This window comes from Lepidothrix coronata, unplaced genomic scaffold (assembly GCF_001604755.1).
Source record: "Lepidothrix coronata isolate B3197 unplaced genomic scaffold, Lepidothrix_coronata-1.0 Scaffold67, whole genome shotgun sequence".
Lineage (NCBI taxonomy): Eukaryota > Metazoa > Chordata > Aves > Passeriformes > Pipridae > Lepidothrix > Lepidothrix coronata.
Window position 1 is genome coordinate 4,547,381 of NW_016690247.1, and position 18,176 is coordinate 4,565,556.

The 18,176-nt window shown below is 37.0% G+C and overlaps 1 protein-coding gene across 8 annotated transcripts in view; it reads right to left on the reverse strand.

Annotated features, from left to right (window-relative positions):
- Positions 1 to 387: 387 nt before the first annotated feature.
- EFR3A (EFR3 homolog A) overlaps positions 388 to 18,176 on the reverse strand; it is a 76,004-nt gene continuing 58,215 nt past the window's right edge. For 6 of the 8 annotated variants that reach the window (XM_017818328.1, XM_017818327.1, XM_017818330.1 and 3 more), the window contains 9 exons: positions 17,863 to 18,024; positions 16,494 to 16,625; positions 15,944 to 16,011; positions 14,614 to 14,741; positions 9,471 to 9,559; positions 6,477 to 6,525; positions 5,253 to 5,356; positions 4,593 to 4,642; positions 388 to 1,577 (listed from right to left, as the gene is read on the reverse strand). In XM_017818328.1, the coding sequence (XP_017673817.1) occupies positions 1,460 to 1,577; positions 4,593 to 4,642; positions 5,253 to 5,356; positions 6,477 to 6,525; positions 9,471 to 9,559; positions 14,614 to 14,741; positions 15,944 to 16,011; positions 16,494 to 16,625; positions 17,863 to 18,024 (900 nt within the window). In that variant the 3' untranslated portion in view covers positions 388 to 1,459. Of the gene's footprint in view, positions 3,398 to 4,592; positions 4,643 to 5,252; positions 5,357 to 6,476; positions 6,526 to 9,470; positions 9,560 to 14,613; positions 14,742 to 15,943; positions 16,012 to 16,493; positions 16,626 to 17,862; positions 18,025 to 18,176 lie in introns of all 8 variants that reach the window. The other 2 variants (XM_017818326.1, XM_017818325.1) reach the window with 2 other exon arrangements.

Genomic DNA, 18,176 nt, shown 5'->3' on the forward strand with positions numbered 1-18,176 from the left:
CTGATTTATTTTATGACTGTACCTCCAAAACAAGGGGCAGAAAACTCACACAATTGTATCAAGTGACTAGAATTGACACTATAAACCCAACAGGTTTTTTAACCAGCAAGGCAGGCCTGAAAAGCACAAGTTATTTATCTTGTCAAAGCTTATTTGCTATTAGAAAATTATTTTTGTATCGCTGCACTCTCAAATTCTGGTGGTCTTAGTAACAGCAATGGTTTAATAGTAAATAAATGTAGTATTTTAATAATGCTGCAGTGCTGTAACGTTTGCAAAACCAAGTAAAATGCTGTGTAAAATGAGCTCTATTTTAAATGCTAAAAATGATGTCATTGACATCTTAACTGTGAGCAGTAAATATAAACTGACACACCTTAGAAAAGATTAATTTGAAATTTTGGTTTATTTTATTGCTTAAATATAGATTGCACAGTGTGTTCTTACATTTATTGAAACTGGTTCATTACATACAGTACAGAATATATGACCATCAGAACAACAGACAAATTAGCCCTACTGTGATTTTGGACAACAGGCTATTTCTATCTTTTGAAATTACCACAGATTTACTTTACCTTAAAGTGACCCACTACAAAAGCTATATTTTTTTCAAAATGACATAATGGGAAAGAGAACCCAAAGCACTGGAATACACTTAAACAGCTGGGTACCAATTCATAACCATTATGACAGTGCACAAAATGTTGCAGATAAAACAGGACCAGTTTGCATAAGGAGCTTTTAAAGCTCTGCAACTTGTCTGAAGAACATAAAGAGAGAAGTGAAACATAGCAGCTTCATACTGTACAACAAACAGCATTCTTAATTCTTTTGGTTTCATTCATTAGCTACCTATAACAATAGCTACCAAAACAATACATTTTACAGTCTCTCCCATCACCCATATGTCTAGAAAGGCCAAAGTGAACCAATTACCAACTTACAGACTCCCTGAATTTCCAGAAAGGAAGAAACTAAATATCAGGTGAACACGCAGAGTGTTACAAGCTCCTTGTTCCCTGCACAAAACCTGCATTTACCAAACAAAGCTCATTTGAACACTGGAAACATGGAAACCTGCCATTAGCATAAATGAAAAATACTTCATAAAAAGAACAGAAAATGAAATGCTGAATCTAGTTATTTTCACATGCAGCATTCATGCAACAGAATTCAATCACAGAAACAATCCTGTATTTACAGCATAGTCTTCATACTGCACAAGTGCAAACAGAAGTACATTCTTTATTACTTAGACTCCTTATTTTCTTTTTGTACAAAAGTGCCGAGTGATATTCTCAAAAAATTACAGCGTGGAGAAATGTTTTACATTGTATCCCTAGGTTAGATTTACTGTTTAAAAAATTACACTTTTTATATAGGCCAAAAAGCTATTGGTCTTACCTTACAAAAAAAAAAAAAAAAAGAAAAAGAAAACTAAAGGCTAGAGTCCTATTTATGTGTAGACTGTGGTCTGATCAGGCTGATACGCTGCAGCAGTAAAAATCGCAACGGAATGCTGTAGATAAGGGGCTGTTTCGTCATCCACTAACAGCTGTGATTGCACTGTTAAACTGAAAAGAAGGTCTCAATTACCTTTTGAGCTTTGTGAATGCCTTCTGAAAGTCTCAGCATGTCATCTCATAGGTTTAAGTAGCTGATATTTGTCTGATGTTATGTCACATCAGGCTTTTAAAAGTAGTTCAGCAGAATGCTGAACTACAGTTCAAAAAACTTAAAATCCTTCTTACAGTGGGTTTGCAAGTGCTTCAAACAGTCAGCAAATTAGCTGGGCTGATAACCCTTCAGATGGCAGAGTTATGCAATCAAAGATTAATTTAGGTTGGGACTTCTGAAAGTCATCTAAACCAAGCTCCTGCTCAAGGCAGGGCTAACTGAAGTTAGATCACTTTGTTCACGGCCTGATCATTGTTCATGCAAACCACTGGCTAAATTAAATGTCTACATTTATTACCGATTTTTGAGAGCATTCATTCATGTTTGTGCTGCTTCAGTCAGATTCAGAGAGATTAAGGGACTTCAAACTTAATATGCATGGGATCAATGAATGCTGTTTTTCTTTTTTGCCTGCAGAATTTAGTGAGTCATAAAGACAGTCTTGGCAATTATCATCAAATGTCAGTGATTTCCTGTATCACTTTTACTTTATTTACATTCAATAGTATGCTCAGATACATAAACCTATGAAAGTTACCTTAAAGTTTTGAGAAATGAAACAAAAACAAACACAGAGATGCATCTCTAAAAATGCTTTTGCTTGAAAATATATGTAATAAATTCTTGATCTTTAAATGGTTTCATTTAGTTTTCTTTCAATTTCTAAAATATCACTAAAAAGCTGTAATAAACTACAGAGAAATGCCTCATAGAATATATTTATAATTTCATTAATTCTTATTTAAAATGCCCTCAGTTTATTTTCTGCTATACTAAATATATCTCTCGTGTATTTATACTAAAGCAGACAGTAAAATACTACTATGTTTTCAAAAGTACAGTCTGTAAACCATACACCTTAAGACACGAAAAATATTGCACAATTTCTTGCTTCGAGAGGAGATTTCTCCTCTCTTATGCAAAGCATTAAACTTTTAGCAAGAAACACAGGACATATACTGGGCATATCTACCTAAAAAGCATGTTATGTGATGCATCCAAAAAATACTTAACAAGTGTCCATTAATTCATTCATTGTACTTGAACACATGTAAGGTATTGTTTTTTTTCCATATATTTCAAACCAAACAAGTTGACTAGCTATGACAGTATGAACAAAAGGGAGCTACCGGGAGTGCTCCACTGGTTACATTTAATGAGATGAAGCAAGGCAAAAGCATTCTAGTTAGACATAGAATTAAGGTGGAGATGAGAAAAAACCCCAACCAACCAAAAAAAAAGGGAAAAAAAAAGATTTAACAGGTTCTTCAGTTACAGTATCTCCAATTAAAGGAATTTGCAGCAACACAAATTCCTAGAGTAACTGAAATATTCACCTGTATGGCAAGACAAGTTTTATATCTGACTTTTACATGTACTCAAAGATGAAAATGAAACAACATGATCTATGAAAAACCTAATTTACAATATATTACAGAAGAAAACAATTCAAGACAATTTCATGAATTTGGCTAAAGTAATCTGTATTTGGCTCATGTCCATCATTATATTACTTAGTTTAGATACAGCAAACAATAAAATTTGAAAACTCATCTTGTTCTTTCTATTGTACTCTATTCTAAATAATGTCCAGCAGACTTCAGAAGACACTTAATACACACAAAGATCTGGAAACTTCATCTCATAGACTGGAACAGAATGGTAATGAGCATGTCCAGCAGTAATGGTCATCGTTCCTGAGGGGCTAGGCGGAGGACTGTGTGAGAAGCACAATCAATATATGTAATTTATAATTATATGGATTGCTTTGTTATAATTTTACACACTAATTGCTGAGAAACAAGAGTAAACTATCCCCCCACCCCCAACCAACAGTATCTTCTCCTCCTCCTGAAATTCTAATGAAATTACCATGCCCCAGGGATTTTTGTATTCTCGTCTATATCATCAATTTCACTGATGTTACAAAACTACCCAAATGCATTTTATTGCTAATAAATACTATTTATTCTGAACAATGGATGTGCACAGCTCTGTAATAACACCATGTACTATTTTGGGTTGTATCTAATTACATTCTCAAACAGATGCAGCAATGGGAAAACAACAGCATTCTGCAACACTACTGATAGACACAGAAATACTGTAAGACTGTGAGACACTGTGACATGGTTTCTGGAGAGTCTTCACTATCAAAAAGATTCAAAATAGGAAGAAAATCAAAGTGATTTGATGAAGAGTACTCTTTTTCAGTGTACTGTTTTTGGCTGGGACTGAGAATTCTTTTTACATTAGCTGGTCTGGGACTGTGTTTTAGATTTGTGCTGGGAACAGTGTTGATAACACAGGGATGTTCGTGTTATTGCTGAGCAGAGCTTACACAGAATCAAGGCCTTTTTTGCTGCTCACGCTGCTGTGCCAGTGTGAGGGCTGGAAGTGGGCAAGGAGTTGAGAGGAGACACAGATGGGACAGATGACCCCAACTGACCCATGGGATATCCCAGACCATGTGGTGTCATGCTCACCAATAAGAGCTTTAAGGAAAGAAGTAGGATAGGAAGGACATTCAGGCATTTGTCTTCCCAACAAGCCCTGATTTCCTGGAGATGGCTAAACACCTGCCCACCCATGGGAAGTGAATGAATTTCTTATTTTGCTTTGCTGGCATGTGGGACTTTTGCTTTACCTATTAAGCTGTTCTTATCTCAACCCATGCTTTTTCCCACTTTTACCCTTCCAATTCTCTTTCTCATCCTACTGAGGAGGGGTAAGCCAGTGGTTATGTGAGGCTGAAACGCCTACCACGGTTCAACCACAGCACACAGTTAAGCCCATTATTTTCTCCCTATTACATGTGTTTATGAACACTGTGACATAACCAACTGAAAGTAGCCACAATTGTTTTATAACTCATTTTTCACTCATGACACTCTTCCTGCATAAAGCCTTACCGAATGGTGAGTTCCAGTATCTGTGCAAGTCTGTCATGAAGCAAGTTTGCCTAGAGAAGAAAAATTAAAATTGAATTATTAACTCCTATATATTGAACTGAGCTCCGATGAATGTGCCAGGCCATACTCAGTGAGTGTGTTCTGCATTGCCACATGCAAATCTAGGCAGCAATTCCTGTCCCATTTTCTCACTGCTGAAAGGATTCGGAGCCTTGAAGATGCATTTGAGATTGAGTGAGCCTGTCCTGGAGTGCCAGGAATTATATAGCAAATTCTGCTGTTGCAGACAGGACTTTAGCAAACCTGAAATACATTTAGTTGTTCAAAATATATAGTGGGGTAAATACTGCTCCAGTTATCCCAGAATGAAATAGGAATGGACTGTGAATGTGGATTTCAAAGATAGCAAGGAAAGCATTAGGGTGAAGAATATATGAGATATCCATTCCTTTCCAAATGGTCTAGGAACAACCAAAAGTATTCTTTAAGTTACTGGAATCTCCCAACATTGACAACAGTGGAGAACAAAACAAAGAACTGAACTTCTTCTTTACAAGTAACAGCAGCAGTGACACAACATAAATCACCTGCAGCCAGCACATCCCCATTAATGCCTACAGCAATTTCTTCAGTGCTGTATAACATTTTCCAGAAACTCACTTTGGTTTCACACTGGGCTGCGATTTCTTCAAATGGCGCTTTTTGGAACTTTTCAATCACAAGACGCCTTTTTTCCTTTTCCTGTTCTTCAAGTCCATTGTTATCTTAAAAGAATAATAAAAAAAATAGAGACAACTGCAATCTTTGCCTATCAAGTATAACTGATATAAACGTTCATATGTGCACTGCAGAAAAAGCACTGTGCTTGAAGTGATGCACCCATTCTCAAGTAAGGTGTCATCTGGCATTGCCTCTAGTGAAATGCAGATAAAATTTCAGGGAGCTGGTCTGAGGACCCAGTTTTGCCCCTTTCTTACTAAGTGTTTTAATTATGAGTACATCTAGACTCCCTTTTGCTTTATTGCCTGGACTCAGGCCTGCACTTGGGTGCAAGCTGGTTCAGACTCAGAAGAAGGAAGCATCCTGCCTCCCAGTATCATGCTGACAGGTGGCCAGAATTTTCTAATAGAATTTGGGAAAAGTGAGTTCAACCTCCATAGACTGAGTGAACTTACAAGCAGCTGGAACTTTCCAGCATCTAATGAATTTAAGTACCTCGCGGAATTAGGCACATGTGGAAGACTGACAGATTAAATTATTGTTTAAAATATCAGTGTCTATTGTTTAACACATCAATGTTTAATCCATATTTTGAACAGGATTTTAGTGGACTAGACAGCATTAATTAGTAATTACTTATAGTAATATGAAATAAGGAATTCGAGTAATTCTGTGTTCTTGTAGCTGGGTCACTTGTTACAGAAATGTTCTTTTAAAAAATCTGAGTTTTTTTGAAGTCCACAATGTGCACCTTACAATCTGTTTCCTGAATGCATTGAAGACCTTAAAATCTTAATACAATATTTAATACAAAATCTTAATACAATCTTAATAAAAAATATTTAAGTTGCTTTATAAATAATCATCCAATATAGCTTGCAAATCTCATGTTATTTATGGCTTGGCCTGTAAGGCAAATTTAACAGATGACAGGCATTTCCAGATGCTTTTCATTCAGTCCCATTAACTTCAGAAAATGAATTCACTAACATTGTATCATTTCAGAAATTTAGAAATAAATAACTGAAGTTTTAAACAAATTTACTAGCTGAAGAGAAACAAATGTAATGTTTTCATTATGTTATTCTGGCCATTCCTTTTTTTCTAGCAATTACATAGTAATTGAAAACTATTCTGCATAAACACAACTGTAATAAATCTCACCAATGGCTTTCTTCAAAGCTTCAAAGGTGATTTCTTCAGTATTATCAATCTAAACACAAAGAAACAAAACCCTTAATCATCACATATAACATATAAGCTTCAAAAAAATAAGGAATGTGAAAAATACAGAAGGCCAAAGCGGCCAGGGCTTTTCTGCCCTACAAGTCTCTAATAGCTTTATCTGGAGTTTCTGTGACAGACAACAGAACACTAATTCACATTTTTAAAGCCACTGCAAATAGTGGGGAAATTTTTATCAAATGAGGTGAAGGAAAACTTTGCAAATTCTAGTCAAGATGCTCTATAGCAACTATACTTTGGAAAAGGACTTGAATTTTGGCAGAACACTCCTTTGGGTCAGGAATAGGCTGTAGTGTTTCTATACTGTAAAGTCTTAGTATTGGGTTCTTAAACAACTGATGTGAATAACAGCAACTGGTTCCTGAGACTTGTTACCAGCAATGTGATGCTAAAATAAGAGATGGCAGTAGAGTGGAGAGTGCAAAATGGTTATTGCTTTAGTCTAACTTTGTACCAGTATGGGCTCCAAATAATTTGGTGCTTATGTCATAAACACAGGAGTTAAAGGGCTCTTCATAACAAGCTATGTCTGATGCACTGAGAAAATCTGTTCATCTAGTGATATGAATATCCATTTGCTGCAGATGTACTTCATTAGGAACTGCTTGGGGCTGCAAAATTACCAAAGACGCACGACTATTTCTCTGAAGAGCTCCAGCTCATGGATCTTCGTGTTTCAATTCATTACAGACCTGGAGTTTCTGTAGAGTTTCTATACCGGTAAATATATTTACAGTGAAACCACTGTGATGATATTAGGGGAGAATACTTAGATGGCAGAACAGTGTTCACCTGAATATAACATGGTTCCTTGGCTTGAACTGCCTCACTTCAATCCTTCAAACATGTAAATAGGCAGCACTTTTATTTTTCCTTATAAACGCTAATTGTTTAGAATGGTCTAATATGATTTAAGACGAGAGATCTGTAAGGCAGCAAAAAGTTACTTCATCCAATTCAGAAGACTCTGAATTCTTTCAATATTTTAATTCATTGGCTTGAGCTATTGTAGAGGAAAAAGCCAGCAGAAATAGCTGTTTCCTTTTTACTTAAGTGTTATTTCAGGAGATGGAGCTGTAAATGATACTCTTCTATCATTTTACTACATTAGCATTGTATTCTCTACCTCTGAATATATAAAAGAATAATTAATAAACAGTGAAATACCCTTTGTGTCAAATATTTGTGATATGGCTAGAGATCAAGGGTATTCAGGTTCTGAAATAATCACCTTTTATACAATTCACATTTGGTGAATTAATCATTAATTCTAAAATTTCCATTAAGTAAGTAGGTAATCCTCTCAATCATAAAGCTTTATGCTCCTTTTTTTTCTGCAGTTTAGTTCTGCTGACAGTTATGGATTGTTATACTTACTAATCTACAAAGCAAGAGAACCAGATTTCATATATAGCTACGAAGGTGCAGTCAGTAAATTGGAAAATATTGGTTCTTCCTTTGCTTTGTAAACAAACATCCTAAGTAAGGGAGAAATACTTTGCTTCCTGTGTTTCTGATTAATAAAATTCTTCTTTTTAAGAGGTAAAACAGTAATTCATTATCCAAGACACTGGACCACATTAAGACCATATTAAACTGAGAACCCATAAAAAGGTTTTGATTTATCTACAACCACTACGACCACTTCAAAAAATGTCTATATATCAATGCTTGATATAATATCAGCATAATAACTTGAAATCTGAAGTGGAAACTTCATTCATTTAATTCTGCTTTCAAGAGAGTTGTTCAATCATATATAACCACATATAATACACAATCTTAAAATGAATACTAATGTCAAACACCCCCAATCCTACGAGGACCATTCACTTTCTTCAGAAAGCTAGAGATCTGATTGTCTCCCTTATTTTTCAAATACTTTTTTTCTTCTTTCTCCTGAACTTTTATCTGTATCCTTGCTAAAGCACAAAAGTGAACGAACACATAATATCATCTGAGGTACCATCAGCACAAAGCAGAAATAAATAATAATAATAATCATGCAAAATATAGATCATTCTGTCTAAAATGAAGCTTGCTCCTTTGCAATAGCACTCAGCTTGACTAAGTCCACATATTCTGCCTCATGTCTTTAGGCAGTTTGTGCTTGAATATGCCAAAGGTAAGAATCATCTGTACTTCCTCTGAGGTACAAACACCTCTATTTCAACAGCTAATCTCCACTGCAGCCAGCAGAAATCTGGTTAATAAAAATAAGCAGAACTTTGAAAAAGGTTCAGTAGAAATTTATTTTAAGAAATACTTCAAATGAAGTGTCAAAAGATGTGCGATAATTTTAATTATAAGGCAGTCTTCCTAAGGGATAATTAGCATCAGCTCCTGTACCCTACATATGAACTTTCTGTTGCTACTTTATCCTTTCTGTGAGTTTAAAGTGCCGTGTGCTAAACTCTGCTGGAAGGGAACACCATGGTGCACAAAGCCTGACTAATCTTCACCTGTCCCTCTCAGAGACGGTAGGTCAACCACTAGTCTTGCATCTCTCTGGTTTTACATCTCTCAGCACCATGTTGATGAACAAGTTTCTCAAATACTTCAAATGATGAACGGATACAGGAATTTACTGGTTGCCTCAAAAGGCAGATAAAACATTTCAGAATATTTACTCATAGAACATCAGTTGTTCAGTGTGTATATGTATTGCTACCCCATATTCTGCAGCACTATCAGTAAAAAACTACAGTGATAAAATACTTAACATTTTTATACAGCAAGACCAGCACCAGTGTCTTTGACAACACATTTCTGCAAAGACAACTTAAAAAAATCAACCCCTTGAAGTATTTACAATGCTAGAATAATCAGATATTAGACTTTCTGGAAAAACTTCACTTGCATTCCCCCACTCCCTCCAAGATGCTGCTTTAAAATATTCTGGGATTTTCATACCTTATCCTCTGTGTTGTTGCCAGGCAGAATATCCACCTGAAGAGACACCGTGTCCACAATGCTTTTTCTCCTGGAGAGTCTGTCCTCATCTAGCAGAAAAACAACTTCTCTCACTTTTTGTATAACACTTGAAACATGATCAATCAAATTTCTACCCATGAGATGCAAATTTGTTTCCATATGCCTATTTTACCCACGATCATCTATTTTATCATTTGAATAGTTGTGAAAAAATGATCAGTTACGGCTTTAAATTACTAAATATGAAAGAAAATAACGTTTTTATTGTCTCTTTCCCACCCCAGATCTTGCCAACTTTCCCTTGAAAGCCCAGAATTTTAAAAAATGAGATGAGCTCTTATTCAAATGCATAATAAGTAACATAGCACATGATGATATATAGCTGCAGAGTTCTTTACAAAAGCCTGAACTTATTTTCTTGGTTGTGAAATTTAAATATTAAGGTCTTAATCTGAAGGTATTCTGAAACAGAAAAGGGCTTCCTGGAAGATGACTCATTAACAGAAGAAAGATTTCTGAATGGAAATGAACAACAATCCTTCCTTATTCTTGTTGCTACAAGTACCATATTCAGCAAGTCTAAAAATCTACTGGGTGAAAAAAATTCTCTCCATTTCACACTTCCTACAAAGATTTTAGCAGGTCCAGCTGGCCTAAAAAGTTGTCAGAATAAGACCAACTGTGCTGATACTAAAAGCAGCACAACAATTTCATTAATGCATAAGCAGATTATGATCAAACCATCCATCAGTTGATGGATTTTCCTTCTGTGACTCCATTCCTGAGGCAGTGCAGCAATAATCTTTTCTCATTTTTAACATTTAGTATATTAACATGAGATTTTAATAAACAGTAAAAATGTATTTTAAGACATGTCATGAGAATCCTTCAATAAAGAGAGACTCGAGAGGTCTGACTTTTGTGTATCTCATTTACAAAACCATGAATTGCAATGTCACATTTTAAATTTTAGCCAAGATCAAGCCATTTGGACCTGGCTACTATTATTTGATGACTTGCACTGCACACAGTTAGAAGCACCTACAGGCACTTGAAACTAAGACTGAGAGAAGGATTTAAAATTCCCCCACCACAAGGTAATTTATGCTGGTTCTTCTACAAGCTTTGTTTAAGCCACTTCTAGCAAAGTGCTTTTGCTGTGCAAATATTGAGCATGAACAAACAGAATTCATTCCAGCAGAGCTGAACATCCTCAGCTTTTAAAAATCAGAAAAACTTTCAGAAATCACATAAATGAAATGTCATTTTAAGATCAAGAGGCAGTGAAAGAACAAGATTAGTGGAAAACATCTGAATTCTAGCTATATTTGCCAGGTTCCCAGAGACCCTGAGCATTTGAAGTGGCATTCTGAAGGATTTACTTAATTTTTAATCCCTGATGGCTCGCTGGTACATGACCCAGTATATACAGAGTCTGAGGAAAGCACCTCAGCCCTCAAAAGAAAACACAAGACAAAACTACATCTCTGCTGCCATCTTGCTGCTCTCTCTGTAACTGACACACAAACACCACAAGATACATTTTTGGGGCTACTTTGGATAGAAATCATTTTTGTAATGGATGCTTCACTGTACTTGACTGAGAAAAATACCCATTTGTCTCTTATTTAAACATATTAAGTGGCTAAAAAAATGGTGAAAGTTTCCATTTTTTCTGTTATATGATACAAAGCTCATTTCCATACACACAAAGGAGCCCAGAGGCACCAGGACAACCCCAACACCCACTGCCCCAGACCCTGACAGGCCTGTCCCAGGAGCCTTGGCTCCATGGCCTGGGAAGTGGCACCCACACCATGGGGCAACAGGAGCTGCTCTCTGCATCCACCTCACTGGCTGATCACTTTTCAGAAGGGCATGTAGGAAATAGGACAAGGGGGAATGGCTTTGAACTAAAAGAGGGTAGATTTAGATTGGGTATTTGGAATAAATTCTTTACTGTGACGGTGGTGAGGCACTGGAACAGGCTGCCCAAAGGAACTGGGGCTGCCCTGTCTCTGGAAGTGTTCAAGGCCGGGTTGGATGGGGCTTTGAGCAACCTGGTCTAGTGGAAGGTGTCCCTGCCCATGGCAGGGGGGTTTGGAACTAGATGATCTTTAAAGTGCCTCTTTTCCTGGGTGAGGAACTCTATTCTTTGTGCAGTTATGTGCATGGGGGTCTGAGCACAGTAACTGGAGTCAGACCACAGGTCAGAGGCCTGGTGGGTCTGGAGCAAGCAAAGGTGCACAGCATGATGATTCCCATGTGATCATGAGGGAACATCAAGCCGGACCAGCAGGCAAATAGGCCAAGTGGTCTGGGAGCCAGGGGTGACCGCGTGTGTCTCGCTCTGTGTGTTCCTGAGGGGCAGGCCCCTGGAGAGACCAGGAGGCCCAGGTCAGCTGTCAGGAAGACCATGGAGCCCGAGGGGTTGACTGGGATCCATGGACATGCACATGGGCATCACAGTGTGCAAGAGGGATCTGTACCAGCAGCTGGACTGGGGCTGTGGCACTTGAAGGACTCACATGCTCAGGTGCCAGTGACTGGGGAGATTGGGAACCAGGAGACAGCTGGTAGGAAGACAGTGTCTAAGCCCAGTCCTGGTGGGATGCACACAGCTACTGGGATGCAGACAGAACATATGTACATACACATGTTCTGCTAACAGACCTTTATCCTGAACAGCCAGTGAATACAATAACTCTTCATTCTTTGAACAACTGAGAGCTTCTTCCAACTTTCTACAAGATCTTGTAATGTCACTCAAAGAGGTAATTAGTACCATCACAAAAATGATACCTCTAGCCCTACTACCTGCTCAGGAAAAGAAAACAGGAAGCTACTACCATTGTAGAGTTTCAAATCAAGAGTAAACACAAAGGCAAACCTCACAGCAGCTAACAGTGCTACAGGTATTTCAAGGAGATGAACAAAAAGAAGCATATGAAAACACTAAGTACAGCAAGTACAACACAATTTCTGGCCTAAAGATCTAAAGGCCTTCTAAAAGCATTTTTTGACAGTGCACATCCTATAGAGACACCACAGGCAGCAGGAGAGCAGGCTGACCTACAACTCATTTTTACCTTTTGACTTGTGTTTGCATTTATGAGGTTTTTTGCCTGATGGAAATAGAGCTGAATTAAAAAAATATATATGTACTGACAAAAAAAATTATTAAAAGTACATTTAAATTATCAGTTTTCTCCCTCCCCCAAGTAAGGAAGAGAAAAAGGCAGATAAAAAAACCTGCAGATATGAATGTCTTTCAAACTGACAAGAAATATCAAAACATGAAACAAAGACAGGATGACAAAATTATGTCTACAAGCCATTGTTAAGCATTGTGTCACTGATATTTGGAAATACCAGAAATAATCAGGATGAAATATTTACTGGCTTTTTGGGTTCAACCCTAGATTTCACAGGAATATAGAAAAATGGATTATTTTTTTACTAAGATTAATGATTTCTTTTGAAACACTACATTCTAGCATTATAATATTAATAGCAGAAATGAAACATTTCATTGCATTAAAAAATTAAAAGCTTAGGAATTCCAAAATATCCAATTGTTCCTGATTTAGTTAAAAGAAAACATTGGAAGCTCAATATTCCACAGAATTAAAGATTAATGTATTTATTAGCTATGGCAACAGACAAGGAGAGAGTTTTGGTTGCTGCTCTTTACAAAAAAATTACAAAAAAACCCAAACCCATCTGACTCACATATACTAAGATTTAGGATTAAATATGGCAATTTCTCATCACGTGCAGAGGCAGTTAATCACATACTTGCAGGTAAACTCACTTAATCTCGCTGTCAGAACTTTCATGTCCTCCTGTGTAGGAATGCATTTTCAGCAAAGTATCCAAGAAAACCCTAACAAGGTCATTTGGGCACAAATACACCTTGGTTTCTAGAAGAGGCTTAACGTAAATTTCAAACCAATCTATCTTTCTCATTCCATTCTCATTTACTCAAAGTCAGTAACGTTTCCTTACTTGCTGGCTACCTCTTCTGCCAGTACTAAAATATAAAGTTAATTGTTTTTCTGGATGCCAGAAGAAGAAATCTGTGAAGGATAGGAACATTATCCTTTCTAGAAGACAACCAGCACAGACATTGTAGCTGTGTCAGAACATATCACTAGTGTGCCTGCTAGCATCTGGGACAAATCCACACGTGCTGTTTGCAGAACTCAATTCCTCCCATAGCAGCTATCCAAAAAAGACACTCAAGAGCAGGCAGCAATGTCTCTGAATCAGACTGCAAGAATGACAGATCTGGCATTCACTGTCCCTATGTACTATGATTCTTCCTATGTGTGAGCTACAGAACAGAGAAGTCACGTTTTTCTGCTTTAAAAAGGTCCATGCTTCAGGCTGGGGTGTCCCACAGTCTGTTTACAATAGCAACTGGTTACATAGAGCCACAAAACACACATTGTTAAGAAAAAAAATTCTTCAAACCATTTTTTGAGTAAGTTGCTCAATTGGCTGTTGAAAATATATTAAAAGCCAAAAGTACGTAATGTCACATACTTGCTAGTCCTCCACACACTATTCACGCAGCCTGTGTAGCTGGAACTCCCAGAAACCTTCCTCAGGCATTTCTACTGTTACCTGACACTAAGCTTGCATAGGTATCTAATGGAGAAAAACATCCCATTCTTGACTAAATTAGCATCTGCTCATTTAGAATTTATCTAAGGCAAATAACTCAGCACAAGACCATATGGCAAAAGCATGGAATATCTTTCATTTAGTGTTTACATAAAAAGAATAAAGTATGCTGGCTTGTATATTCTCAAACTAACACAGGTAGTCTTTTGAAAGCAAAGACTTCATTAAAAAGAGTCAAAGTGGGTTCAAGGCTTTTCTGCCCCTCTTTCTTTCTTTAAGGAAAAAAACCAATCTTAAAAGGACAAATAGTTGAAACCTTTTACAGTTTCATAGAGTAGGTAATGAGAGAAAAACACCCCATCCTGAGAAGACAAAATGATCTGATTAGGTTTTGTTGCCAAGCAGTCACATTACATTTCAGAGGCACACAACACATTAAGAAAGCGTTCTTAATAACTGGTACTTTGTGGTGTTGCTACTAATCAGCACTTACCTGTTACCTGGGGTACATACGGAACTGACAATCTGTCCACACTGTATCCACTGCCTCCTAATGATTCTGCAATCTGGTTCGTCAGGAAAAATAAGTCTTTTTCATGCTTCTCTAAGGATTTTGGAAGACTGTCAAAATATATATTTGAAATTATTGTCTACACATAGGTATTTGTTGGTTACAGAAAATATTCCTCCAATGTCTGTGAGCAACCAAAGGTAATGATTTGATGGAAATGAAGCTTGCTCAGTTTTTTAGGAATGAATATACACCCAAATTTAGTTTATTCAACACCTCTGCATTATTTTAAATTACCTTAACACTTACTGGCTAACCGAAATATGTTCCTCATCTATTCTGCTACATCTTGAGAGAAAATAGTCTTTGTTAAATTAAAAAAAAAAACCCTGCAGAGTAATAGCAATATTAATAGTAATTAATTAATAGCAACAGTAATATTTGCCATTTGCCAGCAGTGTGCCCTTGTGGCAAAAAAGACTGAGGTATCCTGGGCTGCATCCTGTATCCTGGCTGACAGGAGGAACATCGTCAGCAGGTTGAGGGAGGAGATCCTACCCCTCTACTCAGCTCTGGTAAGGCCACACTGGACTGTTGAGTCAGGTGCTGCAGTCGCCAGGGAAGGTGAGCCTTTACTTTAGGGAGTCCAACAAAGGGCCACTAAGGTGGATTAAGGGACTGGAGCATCTCTCCAATGAAGACAGAGAGAGAGCTGGAACAGTTCAGCATGGAGAAAAGAAGGTGGATCTTATCAATGTGTACAACTACCTCAAGGGAGGGAGGGTGGAAAGGCTTGTCAGTGCTGCTCTGTGACAGAGCCAGAGGCAACTGCACAAACTGAAACACAGAAGGTTCTGGCTGAATATCAGGAAACAGTTCTTTACTGTGAGGGTGACCAAGCACTGGCACAGGTTATCCAGAGGGGTTGTGGAGTCTCCATCCTTGGAGATATTCCAAAGCCATCTGGATGTGGCCCTGCTTAAGTAGGGACCAGATGACCTCCAGAGATGCCTTCCAGCCTCATCCATTCTGTGATTCAGTGGAAATGCATTTGGCTGTGTTAGCACGCACACCAAGCATCATATTGTGAGGGTGTAAGTGCCTCTGACTACAATAAAAAAGTCTGAAACCCACCTTTTTTTTCCCCTATACACGCATATGCTTTCAATATTTGGGTTTCTTCTGCCTACCCTGTACACTACTAAACCCCTAAATTATTTTTCACATATGTAACATATTTCAGTGATGACTGAATTTTAATAGTAAAAGAGGTACTTCACTGTCCACTAATTGACATTTTGTATCTCCTTACTTGCATTTGTCTTTGAAAATTGTTTCTGGGAGAAAATAAGATGCTTCCACACTTCTGGTTTCAATGACCTGAAAAAAACACAAGACAAACAGTACAAATGGAGTAGTTCCATAGCTGTTTTCTCCAATAACTAACTCTCACTAACACATCTACCTCAGCACAAATGAGGCCTTTAGAATTTCTTTTAACCAGAGAAAGAGACTCTGGCACTCACCCTTTGGACTAAAAATCTGGTTCTCATGGTCTTGTACCTGTCAGTACTTTTTCACCCAAGCCAGTGAGGTTGTAAAGTCTTATACCAGATGAGGATTTAGCCCATTATATAAGGTACTATAAACAAAGTAAAAATGCTATACTTTGAGAGAAGTTTATTCTGTTTATAATTTGAAGAGTCAGCAAGTAATGCCATCAGAGACTGAAGACCAAGAGCAATGTCAGTGGACACAAATATGGGAGAACAAGACCATAAGCCATTACTTGATACAAGTTATTTACCCATTTTACAGTAGAATGTGTAGTGTCATAAATGACTTATTTAATTATGTGTTACCTTGCTGACATGCTGACAAAAGGCAGGAACTGCAATCATCTGACTCAGAAAGTTTAGATAGGCTGCAACCAACGCCATGACCCCACAACGATTAAACATTGGCAGATTATCCTCGTTGATGATGGCAATGTCCTGAAATACAAGGGATAGCATTATGCTTTCCAAAGTTAACAGGCTGTCCTGAATATATGGAAGTCAAATTTATTATTAGTAACACTACCAGACATATGATGACGATCTGCTACTACTTAGTATTTGATACCTCTCATCTTAAAATTCTAGTCTTTTAGCTCACTCCTGAATTACAAATATATTGATCTGAAGTTAAAAAGCTTAAAAATTCAATCATTATGAAGAGAAATAAATTTACTCAACTCAAAATTCTGTTTCTCAGAAAGGAAGTACTGGTTTATAACTGGTAATCTCTTGTACTTATCACCTCCTGATCAAAACATTTTTTCAGGAAAATTAGAAATAGCAGTTTAATCACAAAGATCACCTGTGTGAGTCACAGATACAGCACCATAAAGGGAATTATTTCATCCTTATTAGCATTTCTATGTTTATTCAGACTGCATTATTTTTGCTCTAGTAAAACTCCTAATGTCATTTTCATTAAGTAAGGACTTGGTTCAGTGACAAATTTTATAATTAAGCATGCACACTGCATTTCAGAGGTTTCATAATACAGATGCACATTTGGGAATAAGATTAATGGCAGAGAGAACTGGGAATACAGGGCCTGATTTCATCAAATTTCCAGGGCACATGTTAGCACTCCTTTATTTTTTTTAATGCTTTGATTTCAACACAGACAAACTTAGTAAGTTTGACAGTTTCCCTGAAGACTGTATGCAAGTATGAGATAATGTATGATTTTTTTTAACAAAATGTTAAGGAATAAAGCCTATCAACACACTAACAGAATTTTACTCTAAGGTGAGATTAAATAGCTTGGTTTGACAAATATTCCCAACCAATCAATTATACAAAAGCTTTCATCCAAGGCAAGGACAGTTCATACCTTTTATACAGAACACTGATGCACAATGACATGTTGTAAGAACACCTTTTCAATCTGCTAACAAATATCAGTGATTCTAGGAAACATTTCAACAAATTTCCACATCTGCTACTTTTCCTGAACAGCACACGCTGTAGAAATTTGTTACAAAACTGATTAGCTGAAGCTTTCCCTATAATAAGTGGCATGTACAAAGTGTACTTCCTTAGTGGCTCAAACATGTTTGGACCAAATGATGAGATTTCCAATTTGAAGATCAATATACAAACAAAACAAGTTACTCACATATCCAATTACAAATATAAATTGTCAGTCAACAAACACACCACCAGCTCAGCCTCATACCTGCAAGGCAATAGCTAATCGAATGAGGTCAATAACCACTTCTTCATTGGCCAGTTCAATTGTGGTTAGAGCTAGAGATGTAAACAGGAGTTCAAAGTTTTTTTGGACATTGTCTTCTTCTTTGCAGCCTAAGTAGATGTGTCTGTACAACTGCTGACCATGCTATAAAAGACATAAAAGGGAAAATGATATTAAAATAATAGAATAATTTAGATTAGAAAGGGTATTTAAAGGTCTTCTAGTCCAACTCTCTACTCCAAGCAGGACCAACTTAGATTCCTCCTTTTCATAAATGGAAAATTATTTTTTTTAAT